At 44.8% G+C, this 21,376-nt stretch overlaps 2 protein-coding genes, 1 long non-coding RNA gene and 1 pseudogene across 9 annotated transcripts; 2 read left to right on the top strand and 2 right to left on the bottom strand.

Annotated features, from left to right (window-relative positions):
• Positions 1 to 385: 385 nt before the first annotated feature.
• On the bottom strand, positions 386 to 12,113 carry Zscan26 (zinc finger and SCAN domain containing 26). Of its 6 annotated transcripts, none has more exons than XM_017802029.2 (6): positions 11,619 to 12,110; positions 10,102 to 10,258; positions 7,573 to 7,687; positions 6,266 to 6,583; positions 5,971 to 6,082; positions 386 to 2,630 (listed from the first exon to the last, which is right to left on the bottom strand). In XM_017802029.2, the coding sequence occupies exons 3-6, from the start codon at positions 7,633 to 7,635 to the stop codon at positions 1,729 to 1,731; spliced, it is 1,395 nt and encodes a 464-aa protein (XP_017657518.1). In that variant the 5' UTR covers positions 7,636 to 7,687; positions 10,102 to 10,258; positions 11,619 to 12,110; the 3' UTR covers positions 386 to 1,728. The 6 variants fall into 6 exon arrangements, with proteins under 6 accessions (XP_017657518.1, XP_008846687.1, XP_029409600.1 ...); XM_008848465.3 differs by having other exon boundaries at positions 5,971 to 6,085; XM_029553740.1 differs by having other exon boundaries at positions 5,971 to 6,085; positions 11,961 to 12,108.
• LOC115066848 lies at positions 12,103 to 13,136 on the top strand. The gene is made up of 4 exons (XR_003846294.1): positions 12,103 to 12,232; positions 12,381 to 12,432; positions 12,615 to 12,677; positions 12,799 to 13,136. It is a non-coding gene; the product is annotated as an uncharacterized LOC115066848 (long non-coding RNA).
• Positions 13,137 to 16,596: 3,460 nt separating this feature from the next.
• LOC103746334 lies at positions 16,597 to 17,655 on the top strand (annotated as a pseudogene). Its single transcript, XR_001872814.1, has one exon. The product of XR_001872814.1 is annotated as a WD repeat domain phosphoinositide-interacting protein 4 pseudogene (transcript).
• Positions 17,656 to 18,962: 1,307 nt separating this feature from the next.
• On the bottom strand, positions 18,963 to 21,343 carry LOC103746335 (NKAP-like protein). The gene has a single exon (XM_008848472.2). The coding sequence runs from the start codon at positions 20,976 to 20,978 to the stop codon at positions 19,821 to 19,823; it is 1,158 nt and encodes a 385-aa protein (XP_008846694.1). The 5' UTR covers positions 20,979 to 21,343; the 3' UTR covers positions 18,963 to 19,820.
• Positions 21,344 to 21,376: the final 33 nt, after the last annotated feature.

The following is a 21,376-nucleotide window of genomic DNA, read 5'->3' on the forward strand; positions in this document are numbered from 1 at the left end:
TGTGATGGCTGGAACTTCAGCAACTATTCAGGATCCATATGACCTTAAAAACAGATGGCACTGACACGTATGATGGAGCCACCTTATCAGTCTTGGACTGTCACTAGCCTTTTCTATTGGACAAGAAAAACAAACTTTTCCAAGCTGCCATTTGTTTGTAAGCTAAATGCAGCTGCTGCAAGTTGTAATCACTACAAGGGCTTACCCATCTTCCCATGCTAGCATAACATGAAGGCTTTTTCTCAGAGAACTATTCCCCATGTAGCTATCACCAAATAGTAAGCAACGTTTACCATTTTGGTGATGGGCTTGGAGCAGAATCCTCCAAGCTTACTGTTCATCATTACTAAGACAGTCAACATGATATAAAGACTGCAAACATCTCTCCAAGTTGATTTTATTGTTTAATGATCAAAATCAAAACATTTAAAATTGCATCATTGTTATTAAAATGAAAAGGCCCAGTTTCTTTCACTGGACATTCATTAAACAATGTTTGAAGCGGTCATTGTACCAGCACTGGGAGATGCCAAGTAAGAGTTACTGCTTGGATTAATTCAGGACAGTCATTCGAATGACTTTGTGGAGGAAAGGCTTGATTTATAACTTGAGACTGTGACACTGTGGTTGCAACAGGGTGGGAGATGAAAAATCACAGGAGTTGATCAATCCTGGGAGCAGGGTCCATGGTTAAGGAGCAAAAGATCATCTTTGCTTTCTAAAATGCATCCACTGATAGCCCATGCTTCCATCCATGGTAAAGTAGATATGAAGCCAGGGTGTGGAACCATGAAGCCAGGGGGAAAATGGTCACTGTTAACTTACACTGTTAGACACTTTCAAAAATGGTTTATTTGAAACACCATTAGTTTTTTTAAAAATTAAAAAAAATTATCTGTGTTTGGTGTCTATGTGAGTTTATGTGCACCACATGCATGCAGGAGTCCATGGAGACCAGAAGAGGGCATTAGATCTCCTAGAACGGGAGTTACAGGCAGTGTGACCTGTCATGTGGGTGCTGGGGACCAAAATTGGGTCCTCTGTAAGAACAGCAGATGCTGAGCCATCTCTCCAGCCTCCCCACCTCCTCTTTCCCCCATGTCTGTGTGGTGTATGTGTTCATGTGTGGACGAATGTATGTGTATGTGTGGAGGATGAGTTCAATGTCAAGAGTCTCTCAATTGCTCTCCATCTAATATATTGAGGCAGGGTTTCCCACCTGAACCTAGAGTTTGCTGATATTACTAGTTTGGCTAACCAATTTGCTCTGGAGATCCTGTCTCTGCCTCCTGAGAAATGGGACTGCAGCTGGGCAGCCACACCCACCTGGCAATTATGTGGGTGCTGGTGGGTCCAAACTCTAGTCCTCAAGCTTGCATAGCAAACACTGTAACCATTAAGCCACCTATCCAGCCCTCATTAGTTTTATATTATAGGGGCCTATTGCTATAGCACTTGCAAACATATCAATCTGCCTTTGTTCTGTGTAAATCTGTGGACACTTGATTTGAGAAACTCTGTAGTGAAGAACATATTTAACTTTGATCCCACAGTATTATCTATGGCGACTGTAGTCTGACTATGGCTTCAAGTAAGAAAAGGAGAGAGAAGCAATGGAGGCAAGTGGCTTCCAAGAATTCTGATCTCAGATTTGGCTAGAATGACTTATTTTAAAGCACTCCTTCCCTGTCAATGTACCTTTCCAATGTCTCACAAGGAGAGAACTCATCAAGCTAGTTTGCCTTTGTGGTGATGTCTCTGATGCTGAAAGAGACCTGACTTTTGTCTAAACGCTTCTCCACATTCACTACACTGGTAGAGTTTTTCTTCATTGTGGATTCTTAGGTGCTGATCAAGGTGTGAATTTAGACGGAAGGCTTTCTGGCATACTTTACATTTGAAAGGTTTTTCTCCCGTGTGAATCCTGTGATGTCGAATAAGGTCAGAAGTCAAACTGAAGGCTTTCCCACACTCATTACACCGATGGCTTTTGGAGTGACTGTGGATTCTCTGATGATGGGTGAGGAGTAGGGCCTGACTGAAGGTTTTTCCACACTCCTTGCACTCACAGGGTTCCTCCTGACTATGAATTCTTTGGTGTCGATTAAGGTGAGAGCTCCGCCTAAAGTTCTTTCCACAATGGATACATAGGTAAGGTTTTTCTCCAGTATGGATTCTGAGATGCTCCAAAAGGCCTGCATTCTGACTAAAGACTTTCCCACATTCTTTGCACTCATAAGGTTTCTCACCAAGATGGATTTTCTGATGTCGGATGAGGTGTGAACTCCTCTGAAAGACTTTCCCACATTCCTTGCAGGGATGACCTTTTTCTCTAGCAAGGGCTTCCTGATGTCTGGCAGGAGCAGAGCTAAAACACAGCACAGATTCACGAAGCTTTTCTCCTGTGTGTGGCCTTTCATGTTCAGTCAGGTCTGAGTGGTGGGAAACTCCCTCCTTAGCTTCTGAGCATCTGCCGCCAGGCTTCTCCTTGGGTGAGGCAGGCTGCCTTTCCAAGGGTGGATCTTCACAGTGGGCCTTGATGGATTCTGATGTTTTCCTTGGTGATTCCACCCTTTCACAAGAGGCTGTTCCTGCCACAAGTTTCTCATTCTTGGCCCTTGTCTCCTCATCTGAAACATTAGATTTATCACTAATTACTTGTTTTTAGTGCTTAGGGAAAGGAAACTGCAACTAGGAGGAAATATTGAAATTAAGCGATATGTGCAAAGTAAAAATTTTGTGATTGCTTGTGATTGTATAAAATACATATGGATGATCTGCAAGAAACTGGTTTGGTTTTTTGTATGTTGTTTGTCTTTTTGATAGGGCCTCCCTGTGTAGAACGGGCCTAACCTGAAACTTGCATCAGTCCTCGTACCTTGGGTTTCTAAATCCTGGGATTCCAGGCAGGTGCCACCATATTCAGTTTCACACCCAAGAAACTGTTAGCTATGACTGGTTCAGAGAAGGATGGGGCTTGTGGTAGGAGGTGACTTATTTTAAATGATCTAAATTTTACATGTGATAGTCATCACACACACAGAAGCTAGCCAGGAAACCAACTATCTTAAAGGGCATGACTGGATATTCTCGATCATGATTCTGTCACATTGGAAACCTCCCACGGGCAAAACCAGGTCAACTGAAGAACACTGGGCCAAGGAAAGATGGTACTTTGAAAAGAAGATACGCTGACATGGTGTCAATTTTAATCTTAGAAAAGTTAAGTCCTTGGTATTCTCATTAATAAATTGAAAGTAACAGACCACAAGACCTTAAGAATAACATGTTCACAAAAACATGTTGTTTAAATATGAAGTGTTTCCCCTACAGGAAGACCATGTGTTTCAGGTGTTGTAGGGAAGGGTGTGCTAGGGAAAAGTGACTGGACCATAATTTCATCAACCGAGTAATCCACTGATGGAGTTTGAATTATTGGGAGATGGTACAAAATAAGAGGTGGGGCCTATTTAGAGGGAACACATCAGTGGGGGTGTGCCCTTGGGCCTAGCTTGTGCTGGGTGTGTTCTCACTCCTTCCCTCTCTCTGTCTCCCATTCTTGGTGATCTGCCTCTGCCTCACTCTTGCTGCCATAATATCTACTTCTCCTCAGGCCAAAAGCAATGGTCTTATCATGAAACCTCTGAACCCATGAGGTGAAAACAGCCCACCCTCCTTAAGTTGTTCCCTAGGTGCCAGGCACAGCAACAAGATCTAATAACTCTTGGCCTCTCCTGATCATGCTGAACAACAGCAATTGCTTTCTTATGTGGGTCAACAGAGCTTTTATACCTCAGTGTTGTAGTGATTTGTTCATGTATCTGCCTCTCCCACCACAATCTCTAATTCTCAAGAAATTGAGAAGATATGCACAACAGTCTTAATTCTCTCTAGCACAGTGCCTAGAAGACAACAGAGATGAAAGATGTTTGTTGAGGAAGTAGCCTGAGCCCTATGAGTGAAATTAAATGAAGACAAAAATCCCTGTGCTCAATAGACAGACAGAGGGTGAGATGGGTAGATGGATTAAGGCTTTAAGGCCCAGATCATGGACAGGAATGCAAAGTCAGAATGAAAAAGTCAAAAGGGAGGTGGACAGAGAAAGAGAGGAGGCTCAAAAGTATACTAATACGCAAGCGTGGGTTACCAGTGTGAGCAAGGTAAAGGCAGAAGATAATTAAGATAGACAGCTGTCCAAAGTCAGGCTTGGTGGTGCACACCTTTAATCAGAGCACTTGGGAAGCAGAGGTAGGTGATCTCTGTGAGACGGAAGCCAGCCTGGTCTACACTGGGCGTTCCAGCTAGCTGAGGCTACACGGAGACCCTGTCTCAAAAACCAAAAGGCAAACACTATGAATTTCTTTCTGCAGTGACTCGGCAGGCAGGTTCCCTTCTTCAGCTGCTTTCCTCAGAAGTCTCCCAGAAGGGAACTTTTGAAGCAGACCAGAAACTGAACAGGGAAAACAGTAGAGGATACCTTTAGAAATAAGAACAGCCAATCAGGGGTTGGAGAGATGTTTAGAGGTTAAGAGCACTGACTGCCCTTGCATAGAACCCAGGTTCAGTTCCCAGCACCCACATGGTAGCTAACAACCATCATTAACTCCAGTTCCAGGGGATCTGATGTCCTCTTCTGGCCTCCACGGGCACTGCTTGCACATGGTGCACTTACATACATGCAGGCAAAACACTCATACGGATAAAATAAAATAAAAGCCAATTGTATGTAGATCTCAAGGCTAGGAACTGCAGCAGACCCAGGACACAAAACAAAGCCCTACCCTAACTATGGAAAGAGAAAACGAAGCAAGCCCAAAACTCTAACTTAATTAGTGATCAATGCGTTGCATGGACAGGTGAGGAATGCTGACTTGAGGACGGCCAAAGGGTGTGAGGCAGGGGCGGGGAGAGCAGAGAACAGAAGCATCAAGGCAGAGGAAGCCCAGAAGAAACAAACGTCACAGAGCGAGTGGGACAGGCATGACAGAAGTTCATGTTCGAGGGACACAGGACAACTCACCATCCCCTTCTGTGGCTGGGGACTTCCCAGCATGGGTGGCTGCCAGTACTGAACATCGAGTGCCCTACAGCCTGCGAGATGAGCAGACCCCAGGTGAGGCCTCTGTTAATGGAACTGGGAGCCACTGAAGGTGATGATTTTTAAATGTTTTATTATTAATTAATTAATTTTTGGTCTTTTTGAGACAGGGTCTCCCTGTAGCCACAGCTGGCCTGGGCTCACTATGGAGACCAGGCTGGCCTTGTACTCACAGAAATCGCCTGCCTCTGTCTCCCAAGTGCTAGGACTAAAGGCATGCACCACCATGCTTGGCCTGTTTTTTTTTTTTTTTTTTTTTTTTTTAATATTACAAATTTTTCCAAATGTGGGCAAAATAGAAAAACATTATCTGGTTCACTAAAGGGTTTTAAGCAAGGGGGAAACATTAATAAGTTTGTGTTTAAATGATAAAGAATTGAAGGTAAAGCCAATAGAAGTACAGGACACTGTAGCAAGGCGGGTGGGAGGGACCAGAGTGGTGAGATTCTGTGAGACCAGAACAGAAAACTATAGGGAACAAAACAGCAACGAAGAAAATAGAAAACAAAAATTAGACTAGGTGGCATTAGGGAAAACAGAGTTGCCATTTACAATGATTTGAAGGAAATAAGAAAACGTGCTTGGATTCTTCACCTTGGGTGACAAGAGCAACTGGGGTTTAGACCCATCTTTCCTGGTGTGCTGTGCATCTGTGTCCTGCGGAGTGAGTGAGCTTTTAATCGCAACTGTGGTACTGACTACATGTATTGCCTGGATATAAATCACTGACTAGGAAAGTCACCAAGGAGTGAATTGTGTGTGTAAATTACACCACAGTGGACCTGACAAAAGCCACTGAATGTTACAGGTGCTGAGGCAGAGGTACTGACGACTGCCCCAACCCAAAGGCAGAAAGATGCAACCGATCTTACTCTCCTTCTCGGGTGGCTCCCCTTCGCACTCAGGCAGGACTGGCTGCGCCTGCACTGCATTGTGACACACTGTCTCTTCCACCTGCAGATTCTGTTCCTTTCTCCAGTCTGGCTGCTAGAGACAAGAGATAATTAGGCACACTGTAAGTGGTTCAGAAAAAACAACAAGCAAAACAGCTTGAATATTAAAAAGAGAAATTTGGAAAGAGCACAGACTTGGAGCAGCTTCCCTGCTCCTGCTGCGCTCCTGTCCACTGGTCTTGCTTCGTTGTCAAGGGGCACCTGGGACCCTTACCTTCTGTTGTGCTGCTTCTCCACGTGCCAGCTGCAAATCTTCCAGGATTCCCACCAGGTCCTCCCCACTCTCTGGGTGATGCTCCCAGACCTGGGCCCGCAGGTCCCCCGGCAGGATGGTCAGGAACTGCTCCAGCACCAGCAGCTCCAGGATCTGCTCCTTGCTGTGGGTCTCAGGCTGCAGCCACGCTCGGCAGAGCTCCCGGAGTCGGTGTAAAACCTCCCGAGGTCCTGCGCTTTCCTCATAGCGCAGTTGCCTGAATTGTTTGCACAATGGCTCCTGCCCAAGGCCTTTTCTGTTTTCTTGAACTCTGAACCCCTGTTCCCAAGAACAGTAGTTGTTACCGGAGTTAAAGATTCTACCCGGGTTTGCAGCGACCTACTTTACTACCTTTAACTCTGGGTCCAGATTTCTTCTCAGCTCTGCACATATAATCATGTGGTGTACTGTCTGAGAACCGGCCGGCAAAGTTTCACAGCCCCCACTCACCGGCCTCTTTAGCTATTGCTTCGTTTTTAGGGTTGCCCCCACTCCCATTTTCTTTTTTGAGACAAACTCGACAGAGATCCCGGTTTCTGCCTCCCCAGTGCTGTGATTAAAGGTCTGCACCACGATACTCGGCCCCTAGTCCCTTTTAAGGTAAGAATGCCTAAATCTGAGGCTAGAGAGATGGCTCAGTGGTTAAGAGTTCTGACTGCTCTTGCAAAGGACCAGAGTTTGATCCCCAGCACCTCCATGGCAGCTAATAACCACCCCTAACTCCAGTTCCAGGGGATCCGCCACTTTTTTTTCTGATCACCTCGGGTATTGCATGACTTGGGTGCACTTACACACATTCAGGCAACACACTAATACACAGAAAGTAAAAAAAAAAAAAAAATTTAAAAACAATGACTAAGTCTATTTTGAAGACTCTAAGAACAACTGGTTTTGCAGGCAGATCACCCCATGGCATTCACAGCTGCCTGCCAAACAGGTGCAATTCCCCCATGGACAGGCCCAACACTGCGCCCCCCCTGGAGCCAGCAGGACCTCACAGAACCAGCATGAAATAATGACCAAGCAAACATCTATCCAAGGCAGCTTGAGAAGAGTGCACACGGCCCTTCCTCAGCTTTTGTCCTGTCCCCATTTAATCCTGTCTGAGCCCCGAAGACAGCTTCAGTCACTGGTCCTCCTGCTTCTTCAACTCCTTTCTTACTTTACTATGATTCATCTCTCTCACAGGACTTGAGTGGCAGGTGATCAACTTTAGTCTGTTAGAGCCCCAAGGTCAGAGTCCCGGAAAGTAGTGGTCATCTCGTTACCTGAAGCTCTTCCTTCAGACTCCGGCGAACATGGCATCGGACAATCACTGAGGCTACTGCCATTCCCTGCTTCAGGTTGCTCTATTTTGGAGAACTTTCTTTTGACTATATCCTCCTAAAAACAGTCACAGAAACATTAATACTGTAGTAAGAATAGAAACAGCAAAGACCCTATCTTAGGGCTGTAAGTTTCCTTGTATCCATTGTTTTTCTCCCAAACAGCCATTAGCAAGTACACAAAGCAAGAGAACTCACTTATCGGTTTCCAGCTAACATAGATTTGGGGCTGGGCATGGTGGGGCACACCTTTAATGCACTTGGGAGGCAGACACAGGAGGATCTGTGTGGGATTAAGGGCAGTCTGGTCTACATAGCAAGTTCCAGGCCAAGTGGAGATACTGGGAGACCCTATCTCAAAAAAAATAAACAACCAGAGAAAGGCAGAGAGAGAGAGAATAACAGATTTGAAAAAAAAATCACTATCTTTATACTCTCAAACTCATGATTCAGTTGAGGACCATAAATGATTGCTAAACCACTGAGTGTGAAGAATAAAGAACAGAAAGTTTTCACAGTCTCACCCACCATACTGCTTATTAATCTGAGGGAAACAAAGGTACCCAGCAGTCACAAATGTAACCAAATGATCAAACGCAGCCATAACCAATAGCAAGGCAAGTGACATCAAGAAACTTACCACCTACAGATCATTTTCTTTTTATAAAAAAAATATTTTATTATTATTATTTTTTTTTCTTTTGAGACAGGGTCTCCCTGTAGCCCCAGCTGGCCTGGAAATCATTATGTAGCCCATGCCTGCCTCAAACTCATATTCCTCCTCCCTCTGCTACAGAGTACTAGGCATACAGATGTGTATCAGGCTGCAGGGCTCAAATGTGACTTTGTAATGAACTTTGCAGAACATAGCTGTAGGTGACCGTTTTGAGTCACAACACCTGACCAAATATCTGTCCCAGGGTGTCCAGGTATTTGGTCAAACATTATTCTGGATGTGTCTGTTTCTGGATAAGATTCAACAGATCTTAGACTATGGATGAGTAAAACAATCGTCTTCCATACTGTAATGGGCCTCACCCGGTAAGTTGAAGATTTGGGAGGAACAAAAAGGCTGACTCCCGAGGTGAGAGAGTATTCCCTCCCTAACAGCCTTCAGGCTTGAACTAAACCACCAGCTTTTGTGGTTCACAGGATTTTGTCTTGCACTCGAGCTGAGTAATTTGCTGTTTTGTCTGTGGTTTGCTAATTTGCTCTCAAGCTCTTGGGACTTGCTAGCTGCTATAACCATGAGCCAATCCTTGTAAATATTTAAAAATTTTTTCCATTCTATAAGAATTGGCATATATTAACTATATATAGCAACCAGTTTATGACATTTTCATAAATATACATATTTTGGTTAATTCACCCCAAGTTGCTCTCTCCTGCCCCCTCCCTGATTCTTTCCAAATCATCCTATTTTCCTGCTTAAAAATAAATGTTTATTTTTAAAAATATTTATTATTTTCATTTTATGAGTGTATTGCCTGCACGTATGTGAGTGCACCCATGTCATGCAATGCCGTGGAGGTCAGAAAAGGGCTTCGGATTCCCCTGGAACTGGAGTTAAGGACTGTTCTAGCCGCCATGTGGGTGCTGAGAATTGAATCTGGGTCCTCTGCAAGAGCAGTCAGTGCTCTTAACCACTGAGCCATCTCTCCAGCCCTCAACTGGAAAATTCATAGAGGTCAGGAAACTAATAAGGGACTATGGGGTGGGGGGCTTTATGGGAGAGGAGACAGAACGCAGTGATATAGAGGGGAAAGGAATAATGAGATGGGCAGGGTTAAATGGGGTGGGGAACAGGAGGGCAGGGCAGAAGGGGGAGTGAGGGGAGGGTAATTAACACTAAATGGAAACCTACTACTACAGAAGCTTCTTAAACTGTATATATACAATATAAAGAGTTTAAATGTTGTAACAAGTTCAACAGCCCCACAGGACACCATAGGCTAGCAAATAAAAAGCTCAGTGTCAGGAATGGACTCCCTCTTTTGGAGTTGTTGACCAGGGAGATCCCACAGACCCTCAACAATACTGGCTACTACCACTGTTCTTGGTTACTTGCTGGAACTTGAGGGTGAGACATGGCACATGAGTCACAGAACAAATGAGGAATCAAGCTGGCACTGACCTCGAAAGCCTCATCTCTACTGACTGGCTTCCATAGTGCTAGAAGGGCCATGCATGCTACTGGAAGAGGAAGGCAGTCATCAGCCTTGCCAGCTACAATGACTGACCTGGCAAGATATGCCCACTGGTGCAACAGTGGCATGACTGTTACATGAATAACTGACTACCTCCTGATTGGATTTAAGGCCCACTTTACAAGATGGAGTCCATACCTGGCACTGTTATCAAGGTCAAGAATCTGTGGCTAGACATGTTACAGGCTGTGGGGAGAAACTATTATTATTCTGCTAAACAGACATAGTATTAAAGCGACTCCTAATGACTTATTGTTATACTTACAAATCAGTGCATCTTTTAACTCTAACCAGAGAAACTTCTTGCAGGAGATGGCAATAAACATAAAGGCCCCCGGGGGTGGGGTAGGGGTGTCAATGTGCAGAGAATAAGAGATCACAGAGAGCTTAGCTCTAAATGACACAGACCTCAAGGGACAGACCTACACAAAAGAGCATTTTGGAGAACACAGATTAGATTTAATAGGCATTTAAAAAAATAATAGAGGATAATTAATGAGGTTGTTTTGATTCTACAGTTTAAATATGTCTCAAATCTACCCACTTCTTATCCTTGATACACTGTCTTCTACTCAGACTACTTTAACGGTCTTCCTGGTACCACCAATCTATGTCCACACCTCACCAGTTACCTTCCTAAGGATGAAAGGAAGTACATCTCTGCTGTACCTGTTCCATATAAATGGCTCATTGTTACCATTAAGATCAAGTTTAAAACATTTAATATGGTCAAAGCTTTTCTTAGGCTTTAATAACTACCTTTAGTTTCTCAAACTTGTAATACTTTTTTGTTCCATGGAAAACCACTTAACGCTTCTTCTTAATGCAGTCACATCTCATTCCATAGCAAAACAAGTCAACATTGCTCTACCTGCTTCACATTTATTAATTCACTTAATCCCCACACAAACCTACAAAGAATTATACTCTTTAGCCTTAGTGTACAGACATAAATTTGACACGCAGAGTTGAGGAATTTATATCAAGTCTTTAAGTTGAACTTCAGAACTTTTGTCCAATATCCTTGTATCCATTGCCCTTAAACTTTGAATTGTTTTTGCCTTTTCTCTTGCTTATCTATGTCTGATCTGGAAGCAAATACTGTCGGCTCTATCTGGCCAGAACTGCCACAATGCTGGCCCAGGACAGCCTTCACTTCCCACAAGATTTCCTTTCTTCCTCTCCCTTCTTTCCTTCCTCCCTCCCCTCTCTTTCTTTCTTTCCTTCCTTCTCTCCCTCCCTCCCCTCTCTCTTCTCTCCCCCTTTTCTTTCTCTAACAGCGTCTCACTCTGTAGCCCAGGATGGCTACCCACCATCTAGACATTCATGGCAATCTTCCTGCCTCGGCATTTCAAGTACTGGGATTTCAGGGACTAACCACCACACTGGCCCTGCAAGTTATTAGAATGCACCTAATTTTAAAGTATTCTTGATCCCATCCCTCCCACCTATTCTCATTATGAGTTTCTAGCTAAAACGCTTTAAGATATGTCAGATCATGTCTTTCTCCTGCTTAATAGCCCTCCAAAAACTCACACCAAGCCCGTACTCCTCACACAACTCAAGATCCGCTTTTCCCACTTGCCTTCATTCAGACCTATTCTCTCTGGCATCATGTACAAACATCGCTGTTATTCACTGCGATGGAACCGCTCTGGTCCCCGTTATTCCCTAATACGACAAAGAAGCTCCGAGAGGGCCTCTGCAGTGCCTGTTTCCTCTACGCATAGCGCACCCATCTTTCTCCGGTGTCCACTCAAATATACCCACAGAGGAACCTACTTAAATACGCAGGAGAAGCCGGGGTCGTAGCTCCAACCTGGAGGTCCAGCACTTGGAGGTGGAGGCAGGAAGATCAGGAGTTCAAATCAAAGGCCCACGACATGAGTTTGAGGCCGATGTGGGGTACCCGAAACCCTGTCTCAAAACAAATAAAACAACCACCAGCAGCAGCAGCACAAGCCGGTCGCACGGCCTCACTTCTGTAACCCAAAACTCCGGATGCTGAGGCAGGAATTTCCCGAGTTCCAGGCCAGCCTAAGCTACATGATGCGTCCCAGGTTAAGCCTGCGCTGCAGAGTGAAACCCCATCTTAGCAACAGACCGAAGGCTGTGTGCGCTCACTTTGTCCTCCGTTTCGTCCTCTCCAGGCCCGGGGAGGGAGGGGTTAGCTCCAGTCGCGCACCCGTTTCCGGTTCGCACAGCCTGGCGCGGACCGAATCCACCGCTCCTATTCCGCGCCGCCCGGAAGGACCCGGGCCGTCCCACCGGCTCCGCGGCGGGCCGCTCACCAGAGTGTCTTGCCCGGACCGGTGGCTTCCGGCTCCGCTCTAGGACCTCAGGAGGACCACAGCTTCACTCGGTGGTGCCGGATGTCTTTCAACTGGCCAGTCAGAGTAGGAGTAGGGGGTGGGGGGCGCGGGGAGGACTTCCAGGTCGCAGGCCATCACTGAGGAAAGTCAGGGCAGAAATGGAAGCAGAAATCATCAGTGGACTCTGCTTACTGGCTTGCCGTCAGACCCATGCTCCTAATTTGTTTTACAGGATCTCGTATAGCCCAGGCCATGAGGCAGAGGATGACACCTCCATATCCCAGGTACTGGGATTAAAGGCTTGCATTAATTTCCAAGTCAGGCTCAGTCTGATGATTTTTTTAAAAAAATGAAACCTACATCCGTTGCAGTGATTTTTATTATTCTGTCCCACAGCAATAGACTTAATTTCATTAGTTTAAACCTTTCAATTCAAATATGTTCGTTGTTCACATTTAATTTTCAGAATACTTTGATCCTTATTTTTGTCGTTGGATTTGGTGATTTTTCTAAGTTGAGAAGAAATGAGGTATTTATCTTGTTCATGTGCTTGAGCAAAGTGGAAAGAGGGGAGGGAAGGATGGGAGGGAGCTTTGTTTCTCATGCTCCAAATCAGATCCTGTACATGAACACTAAGACTGTCTTCATAGGCCTGAAGACTATCTCATCCACCTGTTTGTTCCGGGCTAACTCTCCAGCCCAAGTGGGTCCTGGAGGAATGCAGAATTGAGACCAGTGAAGATAAATCAAAACAAATCCTGCCGAAAGTGCAAGAGTCTAAAAGTTCAGAACAAATCCCACAAACACACACATATACACATAGAGATAAATCTTTAAAAACCCAGAAAAGTATGTGGCTGGTAATTATTGAAAACGAAACTCACACGTGAACTCAATATACTACCAAAATCTATAACTTTAAGCATCATATTAATGGACTAACAAAATTGGATGATCTTCACTCGTGTTATAATTTAGTAAAACTGAGTCTGCATTTCTTTTTAAAAATTGTTTAATTTTGTGTGTATGAGTGTTTTGCCTGCATATAGGTAAATGCACCCATGTTGTACAATGCTTATGGAGGAAGAGGAGGCTGTCAGATATCCTGGAACTGGAGTTTGAGATGGCTGTTAGCCACCATGTGGGTGCTGGGAACTGGACCCAGGTCCTCTGTACCCAGTGGTCTTATGCTGAGTCTTCTCTCCAGTCCCCAAGTCTTTGTTTCTGACCAAAAGAGTAAAATAAGAATTAGGAGATATTTCTTTTATAAATCAAAAACAAATTCATCTGAAACCAAAGCTTCCCTTTGATGGTGAAATCTTACAAATACCTCCATAAAAATCTAGCTAGGGGCTGGAGAGATGGCTCAGCAATTAAGAGCATTAGCTGCTTTTGTAGAGGCCCAGGTTCAGTTCCCAGCATCCACATGGTGGCTAACAACCATCCGTGAGTCCAGTTCCAGGGGATCTGATGGCCTCCCCTGGCCTCTGTGGGCATTGCATGTACAGATGCACTTACATACATGCAGGCAAAACACTTATACGCATAAAATAAAATTTTAAAAATCTAGCTGCCTTGTTGGAATGTACAATGGATCGAATCTTAATTGTCCCCCAAAGGTTTCTGTCTTGAAAGCTTCATTCCTAGCCTATAGTGCTACAAGGATGTGTTAAAAGATTTAGGAGCTGGGGTACCAATAGAAGAAACTTAGGTCACTGGGAGCATGCCCTTGAGCAGATATTGGGACCTCAACCTCTCTTCTCACCTTTTGCCTCCTGCTTCCCGTGTATGACCTGACCTCCTCTGCTACATGGTTCTTGCCATCATGTAAAGTGCTTTTTTTAAAAAAATGTATTCCTGTTTTGCAATCCTTTTTTTGGTGAAGTGCTCACACTGTAACTTTTGACCATTTTATTTTGGGATTGTTGGACTTTGTCTTATAAAAACTCTTCAAATAGTAAAACGTTAACTTCTTATCAACTATATTGCAGATATTTCTCTGTTACTTGGTTTTCTGTTACTTGGTTTGACTTGGTTTTCTGAGATATTTGGTTACATTTGGCCCAAGGCCTGAAAATATCCCTTAATACTAGCCTAGCAGTTCTCTTTTTCTTTCTCACTTGGGAAAAAGCTTCCATCTGAGCAACTGCAACATCTAAGTAAGCACAATAGTTCTAGTGTATGTACAGCTCACTTGCCATCTAATGTTGCCACCAAAGAGTAAGTCTGACTTAAAAGAGATATGTAATATTGTCACAGACGTCAAGGTATAGTTGAATACCTCTCTGTTGCAGTTTCCATCAGGAGTGAAGACATTTATGGACATAAAAAGACTTGAGAAAGGAAAATAAGATTAAAAATGAAAAACCACTTTCATCTACCAGAATAACAAAGACAAAAAGCTTTTTGAAAGTACAATACTGTGATGTTGATCTATAAACATGCGAATCTTACTGGAAAACATTGCTACAATATCTATTAAAAATTAAAAGCATGGAGCTGAAAGTGTGACATTCTTAGATTTTCATTGGCAATTTTATTTTAAAAAGTCCATTTCTTACATCTTCAGTCTCTTGTTATTTTTCATAGTGTGCTACAATTTGTAATCATTATTTTTTTGAGTTTGACCCCGGTAAAATGTAAAGTTTTCTGATGACAGAGGGTCAAACTTACTGATTTATCCCCAGTACCTACAACACAAAAATCACTTAATATTTTCCCTTGTACTCAATAAGTATTTGCTTTTCAAGACTGGTGCTCATAGCTAATGAAAACTAGCAGACCATAACCCACTTCTGGAAACCCTCTACAGTCCTCCTTTGATCTATGGAACCAGCCTGAAGTTTCCCCATCAGGGCTGCTCCTCATTCCTGTCTCAAGACCCAACTTCCTTTCTCTGACTTGAGTTCATTTCCATTGTCACTAAGTCATAAGAACTTCGCATGTTCAGTAACATTTGCATACAGTGGAAACTATGAAATAAAATTTAAAATTATATGTATGGTTACAAACCATTTCCAAGATGTACTGTTAAGAGTGCCAACTCTGGTATATATAGCTTGTTTCTAAGAATGGAAATATACAGATGTAAAAGCATGGCTTTCACTGATTTCCTTCAACTTCCTTTGGGAAAAACTCAAGCTGGTCATCCACTGGGGTGTCACATTGCCCTGCCAGATTCTAGAACCCACCCCTTAGCTTCAGCTTCACGGGACTGTCCTAGTTTGTTCTTCATTGCTGTGACAAAATACTATGACCACTACCAACTTGGGGAGGAAAGGGTTTATTTACATCTCCCAGGTCACAGTTCATCCGGGAGCCCAAGGTAGGAGCTCAGGGCAGGAACCTGGAGGCAGGAGCTGGAACACAGGCCATGGAGGAACGCTGGTTACTGGCTTGCTCCCCTGGCCCCTGCTCAGCCTGCTTTCTTACACAATGCAGGCCCACCTGCCTAGGGGTGGTACCACCCACAGTGGGCTGGGCCCTCCCACATCACAACAAAGAAGGTGCCCGTGGACTTGGCCACAGGCCAGCCCAAAGAAGGCAATTCCCCAGTTGAGGCTCCCTTAACCCAGGTGTGACAAGTTGACACTATGGCTATCCAGCACAGGGACTTTCTGGTGTTTTGAGCCTTGGAAAGCTTTTCCAAATGAGATAAGTTAATTTGGGTGGTGCTGAAGTGTCAGGCTCAGTGAAATATCAAATATCCCTAATGACAACAAAGGCCTTATTATAAACTTTAAGTGCAGCTCACTCTAAAGTCCTCCCCAGTCTTTTGATACGACATCTTCAGTCCATGTAATGCCTCCTGATCTAGCCTTCTCTTCATGGGCATGAAAACTATTTCTTCCTTTATATCTCCACAAGTTTTTTTTCTTTCTCTTGATATACTAGGTGGCCCTAAAATACTCTTTGGAAGACTCAAACAACGCTGGATCTTCAACGTTTCTGTCCTGATTTGTGAATAAACCTTGTGTAATTTGGATTATATTCAAAACTTTTCTTTACAAATTTTCAGCACATGTAAAATACACACACACACACACACATACACACACACACACCATATAAAAATTTAAAACTATTATTCATTGGTTGTCTCTCTTCCTGGCCCAACATTACTCTGATTTTCATTCAGCAATCCACTTCTTCCATATGTAGCCCATACACTGACCACACATGTAGTTCCTTGGAGTAAGCTATTCTGTTTTTCCAGCAACAGCATTTTTTAGGCATATATGTAAAACCTAAGCTAAACCCAGTTAGGGTGAAATCTTGTTAAGAATACCAAATCAGACATAGCAAGACCCTACCTCAGAACAAAATAAAAGTGGGGAGGAAGAAATAATTTGGGGGACAGAAATTGCAGGAATCAAGAAAGGCCTCTGGGCCAGGAGTCCTTGCTCCTTGAAATGCTGTCCATTTTGTATCCAAGAAAGCAATCCTGGGCCATGATTCAGCAGCCACTCCAGGGTGTGACGAGTCTACGTTTCAACCAAGACCAAAGTTGCTTTTGCTGTGCCATGGAGACAGGCGTACGCATCTATTATGTGGAGCCACTGATGGAAAAGGGACATCTGGACGAGGAGCAGGTATGGGCAGCATAGGCCTGGCAGAGATGCTGCACAGCTCCAACCTGTTGCCCCTGGTGGGCAATGGTGGCATCCCCAAATTCGCAGAGATCTCAGTGCTAATCTGGGATGATGCCGGAGAAGGCAAGGACTCCAAGGACAAACTGGTACAGGAATTCACCTTCACGGAAACAAATGTTAGCTGTGTGCATGCGCCATGACGTACTGCAGGCCCGCATCTATTTGTTCCCCTTCCCTGACAATCCTCGAAAGCTGTTTGAATTTGACACTTGGGACAACCCCAAGCTGTGTGACCTCTGCCCCAGCCTGGAAAAGTAACTACTTGTGTTCCTTGGACACAAGTGTGGAAGTCTGCAACCTGTGGACCTGGCACGAACAAAGCCTGGGACTTCATTGGCTCCATTCACCATCAAAGCACATCAGTGATGTGGCCTGTGTGTCCCTGAACCAGCCAGGCGCCTCAGCCCTCCGGAAGGGTACTCTTATTCAACTTTTTGACACCCAGTCCAAGGGAAAACTGGTGGAGTTGTGCAGAGATACTGACTCTGCCATCCTATACTGCATTAACTTCAGCCTCAACTCCTCCTTCCACCATGCTTCCAGTGATAAGGGCACTGTCTATACCTTTGCTCTGAAGGATACTTGCCTCAAATGCCATTGTGTGCTGGCTTGCCTGGGCAAGGTGGGGCCTATGATTGGGCAGTACATGGATTCTCAGTGGAGCCTGGCTAGCTTTACTGTGCCTGCCGAGTCGGCCCATATCTTCACCTTTGGTTGCAATACTTTCAAGAACAATTCTGTAATTGTCATCTGCATTGATGGGACCTTCCATAAATGTCTTCACTCCTGATGGAAACTGCAACAGAGTCATTCAACATATAGCTTGACATCTGTGCCAATGATGAAGAACCCTAGAGGCTGTGCTAGGAACCCGCAGTAAGATTGCAGAGCTGTCTTAGAGGTGGTGAACCAACCTGTAACCATTAATGAGGCCTCCCACTCTTCCTGCGAGCAGAGCTATAGCTAAACAAACAACTCACTTCAGCTTTGTTGTGCCCAAGGCAAGGGTCATTTCCCAGGCCACCTAGTCTGGAGAAGAGTCTCAAAGGACTCAAAGGAAATGTCTTAATCTAACCTGGGGATTTAAAAAGTTTACCAGGAGATGATCTCTGATGTGATTTACATGAATAAAAGGCCTTTAAATAGCAGCCCCCCCCCACAAAAACCAAAAACAAATCAGGAATATTCTGTCCTGGCAGTGACCCTTGGAAGCTCTCTGGACATGGCCCTGTGACTGGTGAGGAACATAGGTTCTGTGGCCTACACTCTGCCCACTGGGTTCTGTCTGCCTACCTGGGGCCCTGGCAGCTGAGGGCAGGTACTTTTTAAAAAATATATTTTATTATTTTTATGTGTATGAGTGTATTGCCTGCATGTATGTGAGTGCACCCGTGTAGTACAATGCTGCAGGGGTCAGAAGAGGGCTGAGGGTAAGTACTCTTGAGCCGTATACAGGACACACTCTTCTCTCACTGCAGTGTGTAAATTCAGGGAAATGTAAATGGACATCAGAAAAGGTATTGAAACAGTGGTAATCATCAATTTTGCACAGCAGTCTTTGGGACGTATTTACTGTAGTCTGCCTGAAGTTGGGACAAAAATGAAAAGCTGAGACTGGTGCTTTGAAAAGTGTGAAAGCCACCAGTGAACTCTATAGTCCTCTATAAGGAGAGGCAAATGAAATTAATGAAGCACTTGTAGAAAAGCCATAGCTTCTCAGCATATCGTTATGAAGATGCTTCACAGATAAAGATGACACTTAACAGCACTTCCGAGCTAGATGAACTGAGTGAAGCGTATGAGAAACACATAAAACCTACTTTAGATTGGACATGACACCCTAAATAATCTAGTGTGAAACAGCTTACTCCAGCATAACTGTCTTAAATTAGTGGTGGATAAAAAACTTTCAACTACTTTTAGTAACACCAATGGAGAAGAAACTACTCTCCAAAACTACTGGGAGAGAATGCCCCAACTTCATAATGATTGCATATAAACACAATATACATATTTTTCTTTTTCAGATTAAGCTTTTCTGCTGTTCAGAATTCATGACATTTATTGCAAAATGTAGTTATAAAGCTTTATTGATATACCAATAATTTCAATATTACATATAAAAATATTAACACATTTCAAGGATAACATTGTTATAAGCCTTCTATACCATTATAATTTGCTTACATCCATCCCTGGTTTGGAATCAAAACAATGATCTTCCCATGGGCAATGGAAGAACAAATCCTATCTTACAATATGCTGTACTTGCTAGTGTATTTTCATATTGTGAAGAAATGGCTTTGCAGCAAAGTAAGAAAATTTCTGACCTCTTCAAAAATAAATGTTCTTTCAGATTTGGCAGACCTTTTGAAAACAGTCTAAGAGAAATGACCCATGGAAAAGGAAGATGGAAGGAAAAAGCCTAAGTTCTAGTAACGTTGTACTAGGAACCCCGCTTCCCAGGTATTTCAGCTTCCACAGTCAATCCTCTGTTTAACCAGCTCTGTTAACTACAGTCCAAAGAATACAAGTTGAAGTTATTGTTCTTTCTGGTCTCCTTGGCAAATGACTTCTGTAATGAAGTCCTTGGGTGGGGGTGAGAGGGGATCAGAGTAACAACTAGATAAAAAAAAAAAAACATTTCAATGTAATAGCACTAACATTTATCTGGCAAAAATATGACCTTTACATGCTATGGAAAAATACAGATGCCTATTTGTGTGTGTGTGTTGGTGAATCCTGGAGTGACAGTCACCTTTTACTTATTCTCCTACAATATTTATGAAACCATGTGCCTTTAAGTAAAAATTTCCAGGCCAGCCTGGTCTACATAGCGAGTTCCAGGTCAGCTGGGGCTACAGGGAGACCCTGTCTCAAAGACCCAAAAGAAAAAAAAAAAAAGTAAAAAATTTTAACATCTCAAGAAGCATTTTCATGAGGGGATACTAACAAAGTAAAAGTCCAATTACACTGGTAAAGCCTTCTGTTGTTCAAAGTCCTGTGCAACACACAACTTTTTAGTTGTCTTCTTTTCCTTTTGTCTTTCTGTAAACCATTTCTCGAAAACTGGCTAGGATCCTGTTCTCTCTCTTGTGCCTCTCTTCTTGGTTAAACGATGCAAGTGCTCTTTTCTCATCGGCACTGTAAATCTGGTTCTCTTTCCGCAGCCTTACGGCCTCCATTCTTCGATGCCTGCTACCACTCATGACATAGCCTGAACACTCAAATGAGACAATCTCTTCACTCGTCAGCCCAATTTCACCTCTCCGTGGGATACGCTTTCCAGCCTTTACATACTCGGCCATAGCTGCACCTTCACCTGGGAGCAGAGCGTGGCCGTAATTCAAAGGTTTCTCATCTTGAGAGACATGGATTATAGGTGCTTCGGGACCTATGACAGCCATGGCCTCTTCACCCACTGTCTGTTCAATCCACGTGTCTTCTGGCAACTCTCTTCCTAAAGCTTCACAGCGTAGGTCCCTGTATTTCTTCTTAGTCTTCTTCCTCTTAAGTTCTTTGGCTCTGCGCTTCTTTCTCTTCTCTTTCTTGGCTTTTTTAACTTTCTTTTTATTGCTCTCGGAGCCAGAGTAAGTGTCAGAATCCGAACTACTGCCCCTGTCAGAGCACTTCCTGCGCTTTCTTCTGGAGGGCCGTTTCTTTCTTTTTCTCTTTGCTGAACGACTGGTCTTTGTCCTTTTGTCCTCGGTGAACTCGGAGCTGCTGCTTTTCTGGTTCAGCTCCTCTTCCACTGGCGTGTGCTCATCCGAGTCGGGCTCGGGGAACCTGGGCGACAGTCCCCACACCTCGGGCGCGCCCAGCTCGCCTATGCGCTCCCGCTCTCTCAGCCTCCGCTGCCCAGAGCTCTCCTCGTCCTTCTCCGGGTCCTCCCCGCAGCCTCGGTACCCCGCGTGGTGGTGCTGGTGGCGGTAGCCGCTGGAGGCGGAGGCGCGCAGCCCCGGCGGCCGCTCTCTTGACCTGGGGCGGCTGGCCGGATGCGCCGTCTGGGCGTCGCGCTGAGGCCGGAGGCCGTCTGGGCCGCAGAGGGGAGGGCGGAAAGCGCCGGTGCCGGGAGAGCGTCGGCTCGCTGCCGCCCACGGCGGGCTCCGGGAGGGGCTGCGGCGGCGTCTTTGAGAGCCCGTGTCCTCGTACGGGCGCGACCCGGACACCGGCGCCATGGCGCTTCGAACCGTCCACTCGGCAGTTACTTGAAGAGGAGCATGCGTGCGTGGCTGTGGCTTCCGCTTCCGCCCGTTGCCGCGAGCACCTTTGGCTTCCGCTTCCGCCCGTTGTCAGGAGCGCCTTTGGCTTCTGCTTAGGCACCGGCGAAGGCCTGGGCGGTGGACCTCGATGGGAGAGGGAAGAGGGAGAGCCGCTCCTTGTCTTTTGAAGCCGGACACGCCGTGAACTCCTGATCCGTTCACCTCTGCCTCCCGCGTCCTGACGTTACAGCTCCTCAGCACAGTCTGGTCTGGTGCTGCGACTCATAAAGACCAAATGAGGGGATAGCGTTCTAATTGTCCTTTAAACAGAAATCATTAAATCCAGAATTCCCTCCAGCGTGGTGGCGCGCATT

The sequence above is a fragment of the Nannospalax galili genome, unplaced genomic scaffold, assembly GCF_000622305.1.
Source record: "Nannospalax galili isolate Female #2095 unplaced genomic scaffold, S.galili_v1.0 scaffold2324, whole genome shotgun sequence".
Lineage (NCBI taxonomy): Eukaryota > Metazoa > Chordata > Mammalia > Rodentia > Spalacidae > Nannospalax > Nannospalax galili.